Source organism: Gobius niger (genome assembly GCF_951799975.1).
Source record: "Gobius niger genome assembly, chromosome: 19".
NCBI lineage: Eukaryota > Metazoa > Chordata > Actinopteri > Gobiiformes > Gobiidae > Gobius > Gobius niger.
Window position 1 is genome coordinate 25643708 of NC_136870.1, and position 19503 is coordinate 25663210.

At 41.9% G+C, this 19503-nt stretch overlaps 1 protein-coding gene and 1 long non-coding RNA gene across 3 annotated transcripts in view; one reads left to right on the forward strand and one right to left on the reverse strand.

Moving 5' to 3' along the window:
- LOC306978670 overlaps positions 1–19503 on the forward strand; it is a 183149-nt gene that overhangs the window by 58911 nt on the left and 104735 nt on the right. The window lies entirely within an intron of this gene.
- ctbp2l (C-terminal binding protein 2, like) overlaps positions 8473–19503 on the reverse strand; it is an 88335-nt gene continuing 77304 nt past the window's right edge. Inside the window, exons 7-11 of one of the 2 annotated variants that reach the window (XM_079577218.1) lie at positions 16177–16307; positions 13932–14059; positions 13710–13827; positions 10143–10208; positions 8514–8652 (exon numbers count right to left, since the gene is read on the reverse strand). In XM_079577218.1, the coding sequence (XP_079433344.1) occupies positions 10154–10208; positions 13710–13827; positions 13932–14059; positions 16177–16307 (432 nt within the window). In that variant the 3' untranslated portion in view covers positions 8514–8652; positions 10143–10153. Of the gene's footprint in view, positions 8653–10142; positions 10209–13709; positions 13828–13931; positions 14060–16176; positions 16308–19503 lie in introns of both variants that reach the window. The other variant, XM_079577217.1, reaches the window with a different exon arrangement.

The following is a 19503-nucleotide window of genomic DNA, read 5'->3' on the forward strand; positions in this document are numbered from 1 at the left end:
CTTTTAGTTATAAAAAATATGGAAAAACGAGGAAAAATTGAGGTAAAATTCAGAAAGAAATTGGGGATTAAAAAAAAGTCTATTTTTATAGTGAGAAAAAATAGGGGAAAATTGAAAAAGAACAAAATTGGGAATAGATTGGGGGAAAATATGGAAATAAATTAGTTATAAAAACAAATGGGCAGAAATCAGTGGAAATTGGGAATATTTTAGTAATTGCAAAATGGGAAAACGAGTAAAAATGTAAAATTAAGAAAAGTTTTTTGTTTTTTTGGGGCAATAGGAAAAAAATATGGGAAAATTAAGGGGAAAAAAATGGGTAAAAAATTATAAAAAACAGGAATAAACTGGGGGAAAAATGGGAAATAAATTAGTAATAAAAAATTTGGCAAAAAATTGGGAATAAATGGGTGGAAATTGGGAGCATTTTAGCAATAAAAAATGGAAAAAAGAGTAAAAATTGGGGTAAAATTAAGAAAAAAATTGGGGATTTTCTCTTTTTCTTGTTTTAAATAGGGCAAATATTTTTATAACGAGAAAAAAAAGAGGAAAATTAAGACAAAAATTGGGTAAAAATTTTGAAAAAAATGGGAATAAATTGGGGGAAAATAGGAAAAGATATTACTAATAAAAAATTGTCAAAAGGGGGAAAAAAATGGGAAAACAAGAACAAATTGGGGTAAAAATATGCTCCTTTATTTGAGCTGAAACATCCAAGCCACTTCCTTTAATGTTGGACCAACAGCTTCAAAACTTGTATCAAAAGATAAATGTTATTTTTCCGTACCTGCTTTCAATAGTACTTTTCGATACCGGTGGTACCTAAACTTTTGTTCCTACACCAAACTGGTATCGGTGCCCAGCCTTACAGACCAGTGAAAAGAATATTCCTGCTGCTTCATAACTTTTTAACCTGGACCTCATTAAACTCAACGGACGGAGCAATAATTACAAAAAAAACAAAAATCCCTCCTCGAACTGAACTCCTGCAATAACGGAACCAACGGGAACTCGAACCTAAGCTGCACTTTCTGAAGATTTCCCGCCGACTTTCGCTGAATGTGTGAGATTTAAAAGCACTTACTACATTTGTTTGAAGAGATTGAAGGTTTTTTGATTTTGCACGATGTTGAAGAGTGAGTTTACTGACCTTTTTTTTTGTGTTTTTGTGGATGATTACGGTGTTGTTGTTATTTCGGGATGTGGGGAAAGTGAAACCAAACGTTCAGTGTGTGAAGAGCGCTCATATTAAATCAAACTGAGATGAACTTTCCAGTCTCTTTTTTTTTTTCCCCCCCCCGATCTTCCACTGTAACACCAGAGCAGTGGAGCTTCAGGTAGTGCAGGGAAAAGGTCAAACGTCCGCTGGCTCCGTGCAGATGTGGCAGAGACCACCGGGTTTTCAACAGGACAACGCTCCACTTCACAAAGCCAGCAGGACACAGGACTTCTTCAGGAGAATAACATCTTCTGGACCATCCTCCGGGTTCCCCTGATCTACAAAATCCAGCAGGACCTTTCGTGAGGTTGGGACACTGTGTTTGGAGCAGGGGCGGATCTAGAAAAAAAATCTCAGGGTGGCAAGCAGGGTCAGGGATCATTTCTGGGGTGGCAACACATTTTACAGTGTTGAATGTTTAAGGGGGGTTCGCAGGTTTTGCTTAATCCCCAAATGATATACAAAGTGGCATTGTCCATAATATAAGTAGGAGGTTGATTACTCAGGTAAAATTTTAACTTTTGTGCACTTGGCTCCTTATTTAGCTCTAAAGTTGTTCTTTGTCCCGTCAAAGAAGTACTAACTGAGAGGGCCAAAGCTGCCAATTTTTTTTTTTTTTATAATTCAAGTTTTTATTAATGTTTACTTGGTACATGACAAAATAATCAGTCATACATATTGGCCATTGGGGGTTTCTGCATACACAGGATCAAATAGTGAAACACAAACGTTTAAATAATAATAATGGTAAAGGATGTAGGGTGTGGAAATCCTTGCAAAATAAGTACAATTAGGTTTGTTCCTGTTGACTGGTCATTACATTAAAATGAGACCAAAAGTTTTCCCAAACACACATTGTAGTGTTGTCCTTGTTATTAATTTTATAAAGCATGCGTTCATATGAAGCCATCCTAATCATCATATTTACACATTCTTTAAACTGTGGGGCTTTGGGGGTTTTCCAATGTTTAAGAATAACTCTAGCAGCCACTGATACCCCAACCATAATAAGAGTATCTATCATTAGGCATATTTGCCATTTGTTCTTTATCACCGAGTAAACATAATCTTGGACATGATGGCACATTTCTTCCCAACCAACCACTCAAAGCATGAACTATCACCAGCCAGAAATGACTAATAATTGGGCATTCCCATAAACAGTGCATCAAAGTGCCAGTATCTTTTTGACACTTCCAGCATAGAGAGTTGTTCATGAGACCCATTCTATTCAATCGTACAGGAGTCCAATAATATCTATGTATAAATTTGTATTGTGTAAATTTGCCTTTACATTCTCTTATAAATTTCCCACTCTTAGAAACAATTCTAGTCCATTCCTCATCTTCAAACATACATCCAATATCCTTTTCCCATGAGACCTTTAGATTTTTACAGTCACTGCTGAGTGCGGAGTTGGTCCTCTTGTAGAACACTGAGGCTCGGTGATGTCGGTGTGGCAGAGCCATATAGTCCAGAATATGGTTGTCCTCGATTTGTTGGGGTAGTGACATGACACAGTTCCTTATCTGAAGGTATTTCCAGAAATGTCCCTTCCCCTGTAGATTATATTTGTTTACCAAGTCATTATAGGACATAAACACTCCACTATCATATAGATTGTCTAATGCACTTATGTTTTTAGCATGCCAACTCTTCCAATAAACGGGTGTCTTCCCAAAGCCGCCAATTTTAGACCAAAGTAAAGCAATACATTGGAAAAAATACCATCTTAAACGAGATAAATGACTTAAAATTGCTTGAATAAAGGTTCTTTATGTTGAATTTGAGTCTGTTTGGACTAATGCAAGCTAAAGATACAAACGCTGATGCCAATGGAACAAGCATAAGACCCACTTTGAAATGAGACAAATTAACTTTATTTTTAAAAAGATTTGTTTTTCACTTGAAATTATACAATATAATCTGAGTTAAGAGAATAATGGCTTGTTCCATTGGTGATAAGATGTTTTATCTGACCTAAAACCAGACCAAATCTACTCAAAGCTTAGATTGAATCTCTCTGGTTAAAGTGAAAATGACAGGTTTTAAAGCAGTACTAAGTAACTTATTTACCTTAATAAATCCTTCCCGTAGTCCCTGTGGGGGTAATACAAGTGTTTATGGGATGATTGGAGGGTCTTTCATCTCCCCCTGGTGTCTCTGGACAGAAAACCACGTTTGCAACTTGACTGCCCCCGGTGCGGAGAAAGCAATACACACTAATGGAATCACGAAGAAGAAGCTAACAGGCTAACGGGCAAAGCTAACTGCGGGCTAACGTCGCTTTAAACAGTATTTACAGCCAAGTTTGAGTGAAAAAAAATGATTTCCATTGTATAATTGGATGCACAGTAACCCTCTCTCCCTTCGCCTTTCCTGTCAGCGTAGTATTTACTCTCCAAGACAATTAATAAATAAAAAAATCGCAACTTGCTACGACACCTGCAGTTGCGCTTATGGCCTCTAGGGGGAAGAGTTACTTAGTACTGCTTTAATGCTTTTGAAAATATGACTTATTTAAATGAATAAGTTGCATAATTATCATTTTATTCCAGTGAAGCAGCAAATTGACTCTCTGCATGAATTCAAATCATAACGACGCCGCCCAAGTGACTTCCTGTTTACACTGGCATATGTAGAAAGTGATGCTTTACTTCAACTGGAGGGTCCGGCCCTTGGTCTTTTGACGATGAAGAAACCCGGCCCTCCATCGAGCAAACTTCCCTCCCCCTGCTTTACCAAATCATAAATCTGTCGTGTAGTTTTTCTCTCTTGAATCATTGAAAAGCAAAGACACACGTTCACTCCTTACGTTTGGCAGAACCTTTTTATTTGGAACTGCACTGACGCTAAACATCCATCTGTTACAGAAAAAAAACAAAAAAACATACAAATTTTACTCACGCTAAAACAAAAGTCTGAAGTCTATTCTATTGCTTTGACCGACCACGTTACTACGCCCCGAAAAAAAACCCGACTCTGGAGAAACAAAACTACAAATCTAACTCTCCCAACACCAAGAGATCGATATAAAAATACCACGTTAAAAGGGAAAAGGAAACGCAGGGATTGGAGATTTCCTCAGAGACAAAAAAAATCAGGGAGTAAAAGGGTTTTCCCAAAAATTCCTGAGTCGAGAGAAATGCGGTTTAACCCTTTCCTGGGACAAAAGAAATGAAGCCAAAGGTCAAAATGTTTATCATCTCAAATTGAAATGACTAAACTTAAAAGAATATTTGACCAGTAGAGTATTATGTTCTGAATATATAAATCAATCTGCCAGTGGGACAGTTTGTTTGCACTTAAATTAGAAAAAACAACAACATTGTGCTTATAATTTAAGAGAGAAGGAGGTAAAAATAAAGAAAAGCTCCCTCACACTGTCTGTCTGTAATAATATTTTTGCTTTAAATTTGTAGCAGGGGTATAGTGTAGCTTTAAAAAAACTATATAAATTAATCAGGTTTAAATAAAATCAGGTTTTTTTGCTGTCATTTTTCTGTCCGGAAAGGGTGAAAACTCGCTCGAAAATGACTAAATTCTCCGAGATAAATATTTGTAATCCATTCACACGCACAAAGCAAAGAGTTACATACAATAAAATAACATCGCGTTGAGGGGAGACGGGAGAAACGCTGCCCCCGTGTGGTGAAAGAGGCTCCCTAACTTTGAGACGGTCCCTAAATTCTGAGACGGTCCCTAAACTTTGAGATGGTCCCTAAACTCTGAGACCGTCCTTAAGCTTTGAGAAGGTCCCTAGACTCTGAGGTGGTCCCTAAACTCTGAGACTGTTCCTAAGCTTTGAAACGGTCCCTAAACTCTGAGCCCGTCTCTAAACTTTGAAATGGTCCCTATACTTTGAGACGGTCCCTACGTTTTGAAACGGTCCTTAAACTTTGAGACTGTCTCTAAACTTTAAGACGGTCCCTAAACCTGAGACTGTCCCTAAACTTTGAGATGGTCCCTACGTTTTGAGATGGTCCCTAAACTCTGAGGCCGTCTCTAAACTTTGAGATGGTCCCTAAACTCTGAGACGGTCCCTAAACTCTGAGACCGTCTCTAAACTCTGAGACGGTCCCTAAACTCTGAGACCGTCTCTAAACTCTGAGACCGTCCATAAACTCTGAGACCGTCTCTAAACTCTGAGATGGTCCCTAAACTCTGAGACGGTCCCTAAACTCTGAGACCGTCCCTAAACTCTGAGACGGTCCCTAAACTCTGAGACCGTCTCTAAACTCTGAGACGGTCCCTTAACTCTGAGACGGTCCCTAAACTTTGAGATGGTCCTTAAACTTTGAGATGGTCCCTAAACTCTGAGACCGTTCTTAAGCTTTGAGATGGTCCCTAAACTCTCAGACGGTCCCTAAACTTTGAGACCGTCTCTAAACTTTGAGATCGTCTCTAAACTCTGAGACCGTCCCTAAACTTTGAGATGGTCCTTAAACTTTGAGAAGGTCTCTAAACTCTGAGACCGTCTCTAAACTCTGAGACCGTCCCTAAACTCTGAGACCGTCCCTAAACTCTGAGACCGTCCCTAAACTCTGAGACGGTCCCTAAACTTTGAGATGGTCCTTAAACTTTGAGATGGTCCCTAAACTCTGAGACCGTTCTTAAGCTTTGAGATGGTCCCTAAACTCTCAGACCGTCCCTAAACTCTGAGACCGTCCCTAAACTCTGAGACCGTCCCTAAACTCTGAGACGGTCCCTAAACTTTGAGATGGTCCTTAAACTTTGAGATGGTCCCTAAACTCTGAGACCGTTCTTAAGCTTTGAGATGGTCCCTAAACTCTCAGACGGTCCCTAAACTTTGAGATGGTCCTTAAACTTTGAGATGGTCCCTAAACTCTGAGACCATCTCTAAACTTTAAGACTGTCTCTAAACTTTGAGACCGTCCCTAAACTCTGAGATGGTCCCTACGTTTTGAGACGGTCCTTAAATTTTGAGATGGTCCCTAAACTTTGAGACCGTCTCTAAACTCTGAGACCGTCCCTAAACTTTGAGATGGTCCCTAAACTTTGAGACCGTCTCTAAACTCTGAGACCGTCCCTAAACTCTGAGACCGTCTCTAAACTCTGAGACCGTCTCTAAACTCTGAGACCGTCTCTAAACTCTGAGACCGTCTCTAAACTCTGAGACCGTCTCTAAACTCTGAGACCGTCTCTAAACTCTGAGACCGTCTCTAAACTCTGAGACCGTCTTTAAACTCTGAGACCGTCTCTGAACTCTGAGATGGTCCCGAAACTCTGAGACCGTCCCTAAACTCTGAGACCGTCTCTATACTTTAAGAAGGTCCCTAAACTCTTAGACCGTCCTTAAGCTTTGAGATGGTCTCTAAACTCTGAGCGTCCCTAAACTCTGAGACGGTCCCTAAACTCTGAGATGGTCTCTAAACTCTGAGACCGTCCCTAAACTCTGAGACCGTCCCTAAACTCTGAGACCGTCCTTAAGCTTTGAGATGGTCCCTAAACTCTGAGACCGTCCTTAAGCTTTGAGACCGTCCTTAAGCTTTGAGATGGTCTCTAAACTCTGAGACCGTCCCTAAACTCTGAGACCGTCCCTAAACTCTGAGACCGTCTCTAAACTCTGAGACCGTCCCTAAACTCTGAGACGGTCCCTAAACTCTGAGACGGTCCCTAAACTCTGAGACCGTCCCTAAACTCTGAGACCGTTCCTAAACTCTGAGGCGGTCCCTAAACTTTAAGACGGTCCCTACGTTTTGAGACGGCCCGTAAACTCTGAGACTGTCCATAAACTCTGAGACCGTTTCTAAACTTTGAGACCGTTTCTAAACTTTGAGACGGTCCCTAAACTTTGAGACCGTCTCTAAACTCTGAGACCGTCTCTAAACTCTGAGACCGTCTCTAAACTTTGAGACGGTCCCTAAACTTTGAGACCGTCTCTAAACTCTGAGACCGTCTCTAAACTTTGAGACCGTTTCTAAACTTTGAGACGGTCCCTAAACTTTGAGACCGTCTCTAAACTCTGAGACCGTCTCTAAACTTTGAGACCGTTTCTAAACTTTGAGACGGTCCCTAAACTTTGAGACGGTCCCTAAACTCTGAGACCGTCTCTAAACTCTGAGACCGTCTCTAAACTTTGAGACCGTTTCTAAACTTTGAGACGGTCCCTAAACTTTGAGACCGTCTCTAAACTCTGAGACCGTCCCTAAACTCTGAGACCGTCTCTAAACTCTGAGACCGTCCCTAAACTCTGAGACCGTCTCTAAACTCTGAGACTGTCTCTAAACTTTAAGAGGGTCCCTAAACTCTGAGACCGTCCCTAAACTTTGAGATGGTCCCTAAACTTTAAGATGGTCCCTAAACCTGAGACCGTCCCTAAGCTCTGAGATGGTCCCTACGTTTTGAAACAGCCCCTAAACTTAAAGACGGTCCCTAAACTCTGAGATGGTCACTACGTTTTGAGACGGTCCTTAAACTTTGAGAAGGTCCCTAAACTCTGAGACCGTCTCTAAACTTTAAGACGGTCCCTAAACTTTAAGATGGTCCCTAAACCTGAGACCGTCCCTAAGCTCTGAGACGGTCCCTACGTTTTGAAACGGCCCCTAAACTTTGAGACGGCCCCTAAACTCCCCAGAAATCTATAAAAACAAATCCCCCGACACCACGTGAACGCAGCGTTGCTTTAGAAAGTCCCGTGGCTTCTTCACCAAAGTCCCGTTGTCGTTACTGCTGTTGCTGTTCGACTACGTTTCCCATGAGCCACTGGGGCAGAGTCTCATCACTGAAAAAGGAATGTCCACGACGGCGGAAAAAAGTTGTCAAAAACCCCGCGAGTAAAGAGAAGCTCGATATCCGCTCGTCCCAAAAGCTTCCTCTCGGTGAAGTTTTTGTGCAGTCATTTTGAAATCCTAAATCACGAATCGAGTTATTGCTGGTTGAGGCGCTCCCTGGTTCTCCGGGTCACTGAAATCTTGTGTTTTTTGGGGGATAAAATCTTTCAACCGCTCCTCGTTAACGCACTAAAAATCACTCCGATCATTTGTTCCTCCGTGGCCGCCATCTTGGATCAGAATTGTAGTTTTTAAACACTGCCCGGACCCAAAAAAAAAGCAACGTTTCCTCGATTGATTGAAGTCTGAAGGTTAATCCGTAGTAGTCTGCTTTAAAGCCACACTGCGGAACGTTCTGGTTCGATGTTACTCAAAGCATAAACAACACGGAGTGATGTTCCGCAGTGTGGCTTTAACCCCTCCTGTCCCGGCGAACCTAAAACCCCGTGGAGTCCTCGGGGTTATTGTTCGTTGAGGTGCTCCCGGGGCTCCGCGGCGTGGGGCTTGGTGGACGGCTGGTTGGGGGAGGGCGTCTGCGAGGGGTGAGTGCCCGACTGGAGGCTGTGGGCGATGGGCAGGCCACCCGTCGGGCCACCGTCCAGAGCCAGGCCTCCGGGGAGAGAACCTCCGGGAGCGAATCTGGAGGAGAGAAGAGAGGGAGTCAGACGCGGAGACGGTGAGATGTTTCACCTCTTAAGCCCCGCCTTCACTGAGCGGGTTTTCTGAAGGTCAGCTTTACCCAAATCTAAAAGCTTCTCGACTGGAGCTCACAGCCTATAGGGAAGTGTAGGGCTTCATTTGAAAGCCAAGGCCTACAAAACTGATCCGATTTTGTCACTTTTTTGTCAGTTTATTCGACACATTTTTGTCACTTTTAGTCATTTTTTTGTCACTTTTTTCTACACATTTTTGCCACTTTTGCGAATTTTTTTTTTTCCTTTTTTGGACACATTTTCGTCACATTTGTGTCAAGTTTTTTTTTTATTTCATTACTTATTTGCCATTACTTTGCCACTTTTCTCAAGAAGCTAGGCCTACAAAACTGATTCTTTTTTGTCAAGTTTTTTTGTCAAGTTTTCTTCCCATTTTCATCCAATTTTCGTCATTTTTTGGTCATTTTTTCGTCCGTTTTTGGTCAAGTTTTGTCACATTTTTGTCACTTTTTTTGACACTTTTTTTGTCAGTTTTTCGTTAGTTTTCGTCACATTTTTTTTATTTTTTTGACACTTTTTTGACACTTTTTCAACACTTTTTTGCCACATCTTTGTGACTTTTTTGTCACTTTTTGTCATTTTCTTGCCACTTTTTCAACATTTTTTATTTGTTATGATTTCATCACTTATTTGCCACTACTTTGCCACTTTTCTCAAGAAGCTAGGCCAACAAAACTGATCCGATTTTGTCACTTTTTTGTAAAGTTTTCGTCCCATTTTTGTCATTTTTTCGTCCGTTTTTGGTCCATTTTTGTCACATTTTTTGACACTTTTTTGTCCGTTTTTCGTCACTTTTTGGTCAAGTTTTTGTCACATTTTTGCCACATTTATGTCACCTTTTCGTCACATTTTTTTTCATTTTTTTGCCACTTTTTCAACACTTTTTTGACACATCTTTGTGACATTTTTGACACTTTTTTTGACACATCTTTGTGACATTTTTGACACTTTTTTTGACACATTTTTGGTCAATTTTTTGTCACTTTTTCAACACATTTTTTCCCTTTTTTCGACACATTTTCCTCACTTTTTTCACATTTTTGTTTTTGTAACAATGTCGTCATTTTTTGTCCCTACTTTGCCACTTTTCTCAAGAAGCTTTTAGATTTGAGTGAAGCTGACCTGGAGATAATTCTCTCTGTTAAGGCGAGCGGTGAGAGGTTAAAACTGTCGAGGATCGTTTCGTGTTCTGTCTATTATTTAACACAGGAAATACAGAAATACAGGTCGGAGTTTCAGGAGCAGGAGGAGAAACGGATCCGGGTCTGACGAGGGGGGGGTTTCGCACACCTCCCCTTTTACCTCCTGTACGTCCTCCTCAGATGTTACCGCTCATTTGTGCAGCCTCGTGGAGGTAAAGTGAGGGAAGGAGGAGGATCTAGAGGCGCCACACACAAACTAAAGGCTCGTATTTACCTGAGTCTGATTTATGCATTAATTTTGTCTTGGGGGAGGCCAGCGTTTAGAGCTGGGTTCATCTGGCTGCGTGAGGGAAACATGCAAAGTCAACAGAGGTTAGTCAGGAACCACTTTCAGAGGAAATCACCATCGTTATACTTCAATCAAAGCTTTGGAAACACTTTTTTCCCTTCATTTTCAACACTGTTTCCATTGAAGACGTTTAACTATGACCGAGTTGGTCAGGAACGAGGTCAGGAAAAAAGCACTCGTGTTTATTTTGGAATGGTCTTCTCTGCTTCACTTTGCCAAGCTGCATAAACCTGTATTAGGGCTGAGATGATCAGATACGTGTCACGATACTCAGGGGTCGATCCGATACATATTGCGATACAGTAACCCCCGGCTCACATTAACTGCGGTCCGTGTCCGGTCCGGGTTCGGTCCGGGTTTGCCCCAAACTACCACTCACAGTGAGTCCGGCTGACACTATGGCTCCGCCAGCTCCAGTGTCGAGTTGCACTACTTCTCGTTGCTGCGCATGTGAATGACGTAGCTGCTAAAACAATTTGCCTTTAAAAATCTGACTGTTGAAAATATAGACTTTAAAAAACAAAAAAAGTACAAGTTTTGTCAATAATCAGAAAGCATGACCGTTTAAATGTAATAAAAGTTGCTGAGGAAAGCGTCGTCTGCTCTTTAGTTACGTAATATTATGCAAGACAAAGTTCACCAGCTGTTAATAACTCGTTTTTAATGAGAGACAAAGACATGTGCACATGCGCGTTGATACTGTCAGTGCAGCTTGACAAAGAAGTGCATCTCGACGTTACACCGGCGCCAGACGCTGCTCCAGGCACAGAAACGGCCCTCGCGAGAACAGAAGTGCCCTCTTGGTGCGAGTTAACGTGATGATTAGCCCCGTATATACGTAGTTTTTGTAAAGAAAAGCCGCATTTGCCAGAACAACGACTCTCCCCAGTGAAGTGGAGGCTTAAACACACTCCTGCCCCCGTGTCACTGGTAATGAAGAAATGTTTACATTACGACCTTACGCGCGTGTACAGGTGATAAACGAGACCAAATAAAGAGCGAGCAGACCGATTTTATTTTGAAATACACCGGATCTTCTTTCCTCACGAGACCCGACTTCCTGTTTGGCTCGTGTTTTTCTGTCAGCCTGATCCGCTGGGGCTCCGGGCCCCGACAAAAATAGACGTCTTGCGGATTCTTTCCGTTGCCGCCGGACGGCCTCGGTAGCCGGACCCGGACTTCGCGGAGCAGTGTGAGTCTGCAACATTAGTTTTAATGACTTTCTAAGTTCGCGGATGCCGTACCGGACCTTAAACGGATTTAATGTGAGCCGGGGGTAAGTAATAAGTCATATGTTTACCTTAAAATGTGTAAAAACTCACGTGTCCAAAGTGTTAAAACTGAAAAGTGCATTAACACAAAATGTAACGAAGTGAAAAGTATCGACAGTGTTGGGGAGTAACTAAATAAAGGTTGTATGTATTTAGAAAACTCACTGTATTACTGTATTCTGGTAAAGTTACTCTTTCATTTGAGAGTATTTAGATACAGTTACTTTCCAAATATCCAAGAAAATCATTACATTTAGCTCCATATTAAGACATTATTAAGAAAGAACTTTTAATGTTGACCTGTTTTTCCTCCTAAAATAAAGATTTAAAACGCCTGACACAGTTCATACAAACACACGTGTCACATGACGTGTCACATGACGCTGTATCTGCTGCTCCATTGGCCGACAGAGTTTAAGAGTTCCTCATTAATGGTAAGTGAGTTTATAACAAGAGTTCCAACAATTGTAGTCCTCATTTTTGTAATTATTCATCATATTTATGCATAAATATAATGTGAAAGTATTATACAGTGCAGTACTCTGATTAGACAAAGTAACGGAATACATTACAAAAACTTAAGGCAAGTATTCAGTATCGATACTTGGTATTGCAGCAACAATTCGGATGTGCAGGGGGGATTGTAAGAGCTAGAAACGAGTTTTTGTCCAAAACTATCAAATTTCACAGCTAGAACAGGCAAAAATCAGGTTTAAAGGTGCAGTATGCAACTTTTTATGCTGAAAAAAAGTTGATATTTGTGAGTGACCTTGTAGTGACCCAGGGCTGTATGAGTGGTCCGCATGGCGCCTTTACTTTCGATTACAGTCGTCTCTACAAGGCTCCTGGATCACTTGTTTTGTAGGTTTTGTGGTGAGAGGCTCCGTCAGCAGAGAAACCTACAAAACAAGTGATCCTGGAGCCTTGTAGAGACGACTGTAATGGAAAGTAAAGGCGCCACGCTGACTCTACAAGGTCAAATACACACAAATATAAACTTTTTTTCCACATAAAAAGTCGCATAATGGACCTTTAAGTAACAAAACACAAGATACATCTATTTTTCGCATCAGAACGATTTACTCACAGTGTCACGAGTTACTATTTGTTTTGACTCAAGTATGAAACAGATACTTCATTTTAATCTGACTCAAGTAGTTTTTTTCATACAGTATTTCTTACTTCTACTTTACCCCTTAACTCCCACCTGAACCGAGCACATTTAACTCCAGTTTGGCTTTACCCCAGTCCGAAAGCTTCTGGAAAAAAGCTGTGAAAATAGCAATAAAACTGAGACGAAAACAATGATGGAAATGTGACAAAAATTGAGAAAACATTGACAAAAAATTGACAAAAAATACAAAAAAATGTGACAAAAATGTGATAAAAATTTGACAAAAAAATGACAAAAATGTGACAAAAAATGACAAAAAAAATTGATAAAAAATGGACGAAAATTTGACCAAAATAAATGAAAAAAATAAATGAAAAAATGACAAAAAATTGAGAGAAAAAAATGACAAAAATGTGACAAAATATGACAAAAAAATGACACAAATGTGACCAAAAAAATGACAAAAATGTGACAAAAAAAAAGACAAAAATGTGACAAAATATGACAAAAAAATTGACAAAAATGTGACAAAAAAATGACAAAAAATTGATAAAAATGGACAAAAAAATGACAAAAATGTGACAAAAAAAAGACAAATGTGAGAAAAAATGACAAAAAATTGATAAAAATTGACAAAAATGTGACAAAAAATTGAGAAAAAAAATGACAAAAATGTGACAAAATATGACAAAAAAATGACACAAATGTGACCAAAAAAATGACAAAAAATTTATAAAAATTGACAAAAATGTGATAAAAATTTGACAAAAATTTGATAAAAAAATTACGAAAAAATGACAAAAATGTGACAAAAAAAAAAGACAAATGTGAGAAAAAATGACAAAAAAGTTACAAAAATGAGTTGAATACCCAACAAAACAATGATGGGAAAAAATCTGATAACGTGAGGAAAAAGATCCTCTCGGTTCAGGCGGGAGTTAAGAGGTTAAGTACAATGTAAACAGTGTTGAAATAAAACCAAAACATACAAAGCGTTTCCAAACTTCTGATGGTTCTGTGCGTTCAGACGTGGACAGGAAGTCGTCGTTCCTTCACCTTAAACATTACAGGCTGCAGTGACCACAGTGAGCTGGAGCCGGTCTGTACCTGTAGGCGGCGCCGTTGAGCTCCGGGTGGACTCCTGTCTGGTCCATGATGGCCCAGGGTCCGGAGGTGACGAAGAACTCTTTATTCACGCAGTTCCTCAGGCTGTCGGGGATCCGTCCTGACGAGGGTGGAAACAGAAGAGTCATTCATGTCCTGCACGTGTGCCGGGGCTCTAACAGCTGAGCCACCGGGGGGAGGGCGAGGGGCGGGGGCGGGGTTTACCGGTGAGCGCTCGCCGTATCTCCGTGGCCGCCGCCTCCCTCATCTCCAGAGACGCCTGCTCGCTGTACCAGGCCGTGTGCGGCGTGCAGATCAGGTTCGGGGCGTCTTTCAGAGGCCCCTGAGCAAAACTACAGGAAAACAAACATTTAAACGAATATTCTTTTATTAGAGGAGAGACCCTGCAACAGGAAACATTTAGAAACTACTTAAAGGAATAGGTCACCGATTTTAAAAACACCTAAGGAGCACTAAGGTACAGTACAGTTCCTTTTTATAAGCTTAGAAAATCAACATGTTTAATTCTGTGTGACTAGACGTGGATCGTGTAACTACTCGCGTAACCATTTTTAAAGCTGCCTTAAAGGAATAGGCCACCGTTTATACATACTGAGATATGTTCTTACCTAACCTTAGCCAAGTTAATATATCCCCGTCTGGTCTTTGTCCGTGCGCTCTGTCACGCAAACGGAGCACATACGCAGCCTCTCCCACATGTCATATAGCTCCAAAAAAGCTCACGATAGAAGCTACCAAGCTCTTCCACGTGTTCCCTATTTAAATAAAGTTACGTGAAGTGTTTTCATGCGAAGTATATTTACACAGAAATGTAACATGTCGATTTTATGAGCAAATAAAAATGTGCACTATATTGTGAGGCGTAATGATACAGGAACACAGCGTCCGCGCAGTAACTCCTAAAGACTTCCCCCGTTCACTTCCGTCAATAGAAGCTGCGTGACTTGTAGAGCTCGCAGAGAACAGTTGAAGAAGCGTCGATTACTTGTGAACAATGCCTATTATGTGCATCGTGCCGGGCTGTGATAACAAGCAGAAAGTATATAGTGTAGTAATGTTTCACAGATTTCCAACTCACCCCGGACGACGACACAGGACTCAGGACCTCGACCATGAGGTAGGAATGCGTGAGCACTTTCCCAAAATATATTTTCTGCTTGTTGTAAAAGGTGTAATCCTTTGTTCATTAAATTAAAAATACTAAAACTACACGACTTAGTTGATCTTGGCACTGCTATTGTTATGTATAAGGTGCATAACAATAAGCTTCCTGAATGTAAACAAGAAAGGTTTAAACCCAGAGAGACTGGCTATAATCTCAGAGGAACTCATATCTATCAGAAAAGAGCATTTGGAACAAACACCAAAGCCAGATGTGTCTCAGTCAGAGGAGGAAACGTCTGGAATAGTCTGAATGACACCTTAAAAAACTCAACATCCTTAAACGCTTTCAAAAAAATGTTCAAATCTGATGTAATTAGTAGTTATAAGGCACTAGCGCAAACTCGCATATAAACTCTCCTGTGTACATTTTATTTTGTCTTTACATTATTGATAGATGTGTGACTTTTGCGAATTTATTTTGTAACTAATTGATACAGAAACATAATCATTTGTCCTCATCTTGCAGATGGTAAAACTGCTGTAGACTCTAAGTTGCTATAAGTTGCAAAAGGGTTTGGCTTTAGATCAGTGTTTCACTTCAGCCAAAACCCTTTTCAGTCATTGTTTCTGTGTTTTCATGTTTTGTAGTAAATCGTGTCTGTGTGAAGATACTGACTGAAATAAACTAAACTAAACTAAACTAAAAATGTAATTAATCCCACTTTGGTTCAGAGCATCAGTGATCTTTCAGGAGTCAGGTCCTGTTTCTGTCTGTGAGCCTACTGAAGAAATGCAAAATGTACAACAAATGTCATTTTAATTTAGTGTAGAAAAGCCCGACCAGGGGCTGGAGCTGATCATGAGCACCAGCAAAAAGCATCAGCTTCAAACTTGGACACTTTTCCAGACTCTGGTGTCTCTGAGATCAGCTCAGTGAGATTCACCTCATGGAAATAATGTGGAGTCACTGACCTCAGGCCTTTGTGTGACCGACAGAGAACTGATGGTGCCTCATGGGAAATGTAGTTCTAATGCGTTTAATGCAATTTACCAGCGGGCCGCATATAATATAAATAAGTAATTATCTCGCGGGCCGCAAAAAAATACCTTGCGGGCCGCATTTGGCCCCCGGGCCGCATGTCTGAGACGCCTGCCATAGAGGACAGGAGGAGAGGCTAAATGCTAACATCCTCTTTGATCTTTTTGTGTGTCTGAGGGCACACACAAAGACCAGACAGGTACACATCAACTCGTCTAAGCTCAGGTAAGAACAGATCTCAGTGTGGAAAAAACGGTGGCCTGTTCCTTTAAGGCGTGGACTCTGGACTGTGGACTGTGGACTCACTTGAAGGGCTCGGTCTCGTGCACGTCCAGCGCGGCGCCTCGTATCCGCCCCTCCTTCAGCGCCTGGGCCAGGGCCTTCTCGTCCACCAGGCCGCCCCGCGCCGCGTTCACCAGGAACGCTCCCTGACGCATCTGCAAAACACAATCCAGCACCTTTAACAAGGATCTGGGAACGTGCAGAGAGCGTGAGCGTCCACAAGAGGGCAGTGTCGGCCAGAAGGCGCCTGGTAAATGTGGAGCTTATTCTCCCTGTTCATTTAAACATCCAGACCTGGTGTCGAGATGAAAGGATTCATCTCCTGCTTCTTCTGACACGTGTCTTTTTTACGTTTATTTCTGCTTAAAGGAAACGGAGACGACGCCTCGTTTTTAAATAAAGTCCCGTTTCTATTTCGGACCTGACGTCGTTCATCCAAATCTCGTAACAAAAGCCGTGTCGGTGATTTGAATTCCCGCTTTATGCCCTGTATACGCTGGTGACACGATGACTGACATTTAGCTCTAGATGAAAAATAAAAGGTGTAAATCCTAATGTAAAGCACACGGCAAGAATTCAACAGGATTGTAGCTTTTTCTGTGAATCATCTACATTTTAAATCTTTCCTGAAACTTTCCTGAACATTTAATTCTTCTGTCATCTGCCCCAACATTAAAAAGAACTACAGCAGAAGCACAGATCCATTTTTTATGTGGAAAGCTAATAAAACTATAACTGTGATGTCCTCTATAACTAATAACTAGGAGTGTAATGGTTCAGCTCTCACCGTTTGGTTTAGAAGTTGGTTTTGAAATTAAATAGCCTGATTGTTGGACTGTATTTATAATCTCAGAATAAAATTGGCAAAGCTTTGTAATTTTTCAAAGCTGCTTCATAATAAACTGCGCCTCTGGATACAAAAGTAAAATGTAGTGATCTGAAGTAAATTAATGAGTCGACCATGTAAAAGTTAAATGTTTTAGCTTCACTTTACTTCGGTGCGTATCCATTCCTTAATAATTTAAAAGAAATCTTAGCTAAACTGAGGCTAAATTTGATCAAAATCACAGTTTTTTCTAGATTCTGAGATATTTTGTGTTTTATGAAACTCTCTCCTTTCTGATTAACTCCTCTCTCCTCTGGCACTAATGTTATGTGAAGAGGCAAATGCCTAAATATTTCTTTTTCAAGTCACTTTTCAAGGATATCATTGTCTCATGTTTTGAAACACGCGTGTTCTCGATCTCTTTTTATGGCGTGTGCGTTTAAACATCCTGGTTCTGGATTGAAGACTTTAACAGGATGTTTCTCAGTCGTCCTTGGACCGATTTGAACCATTTAAAAACTCAGAGAAATGTTAAAATCTCAACTGTTTTGATATTTCCATGTGAAGCTGCTCTGCTTTGTCAAACGCTCCAGAGAGAACAACACGCCCCCTCAGACTAAAGAAAGAAAAGAAACGCAATAATATATATATAATGTCCAGAAGTTTTTGATCATCATTTATTTCACTTCTGTTCATCACAGAGCTGCCAAAGTCACACATAAGTGTATTGGAGCGTCTGGTTTCGTAATAAAAAAACAACACTGCAAAAACTAGTTTTTCCTTTTTTGCCGCTCAATATGTTAAGCACAGTCCTTGAGTAACTGCACCTGCTTGATGGTGAAGTCGTTGCTGGGGTGGACGTACCTGCTTGATGGTGAAGTCGTGGAGGAGGAGGTGGACGTACCTGCTTGATGGTGAAGTCCTGGATGAGGCGGTGGACGTACCTGCTTGATGGTGAAGTCGTGATGAGGTGGTGGACGTACCTGCTTGATGGTGAAGTCCTGGATGAGGCGGTGGACGTACCTGCTTGATGGTGAAGTCGTTGATGAGGTGGTGGACGTACCTGCTTGATGGTGAAGTCATTGATGAGGTGGTGGTGGACGTACCTGCTTGATGGTGAAGTCGTGGATGAGGTGGACGTACCTGCTTGATGGTGAAGTCGTTGATGAGGTGGTGGACGTACCTGCTTGATGGTGAAGTCATTGATGAGGTGGTGGTGGACGTACCTGCTTGATGGTGAAGTCGTGGATGACGTGGACGTACCTGCTTGATGGTGAAGTCGTTGATGAGGTGGTGGTGGACGTACCTGCTTGATGGTGAAGTCGTTGATGAGGTGGTGGACGTACCTGCTTGATGGTGAAGTCCTGGATGAGGAGGTGGACGTACCTGCTTGATGGTGAAGTCGTGGATGAGGTGGACGTACCTGCTTGATGGTGAAGTCGTGGATGAGGTGGTGGACGTACCTGCTTGATGGTGAAGTCGTGATGAGGAGGTGGACGTACCTGCTTGATGGTGAAGTCCTGGATGAGGCGGTGGACGTACCTGCTTGATGGTGAAGTCGTGGATGAGGTGGTGGACGTACCTGCTTGATGGTGAAGTCGTGGATGAGGTGGTGGACGTACCTGCTTGATGGTGAAGTCGTGGATGACGTGGTGGACGTACCTGCTTGATGGTGAAGTCGTGATGACGTGGTGGACGTACCTGCTTGATGGTGAAGTCGTGGATGAGGAGGTGGACGTACCTGCTTGATGGTGAAGTCGTGATGACGTGGTGGACGTACCTGCTTGATGGTGAAGTCGTGATGACGTGGTGGACGTACCTGCTTGATGGTGAAGTCGTGGATGAGGTGGACGTACCTGCTTGATGGTGAAGTCGTTGATGAGGTGGTGGACGTACCTGCTTGATGGTGAAGTCGTGGATGAGGTGGACGTACCTGCTTGATGGTGAAGTCGTTGATGAGGTGGACGTACCTGCTTGATGGTGAAGTCGTGATGAGGCGGTGGACGTACCTGCTTGATGGTGAAGTCGTGGATGAGGTGGTGGACGTACCTGCTTGATGGTGAAGTCGTGATGAGGCGGTGGACGTACCTGCTTGATGGTGAAGTCGTGATGAGGCGGTGGACGTACCTGCTTGATGGTGAAGTCGTTGATGAGGTGGTGGACGTACCTGCTTGATGGTGAAGTCCTGGATGAGGTGGTGGTGGACGTACCTGCTTGATGGTGAAGTCCTGGATGAGGTGGACGTACCTGCTTGATGGTGAAGTCGTTGATGAGGTGGACGTACCTGCTTGATGGTGAAGTCGTGATGAGGCGGTGGACGTACCTGCTTGATGGTGAAGTCGTGGATGAGGTGGTGGACGTACCTGCTTGATGGTGAAGTCGTGATGAGGAGGTGGACGTACCTGCTTGATGGTGAAGTCGTGGATGACGTGGTGGACGTACCTGCTTGATGGTGAAGTCGTGATGAGGAGGTGGACGTACCTGCTTGATGGTGAAGTCGTGGATGACGTGGTGGACGTACCTGC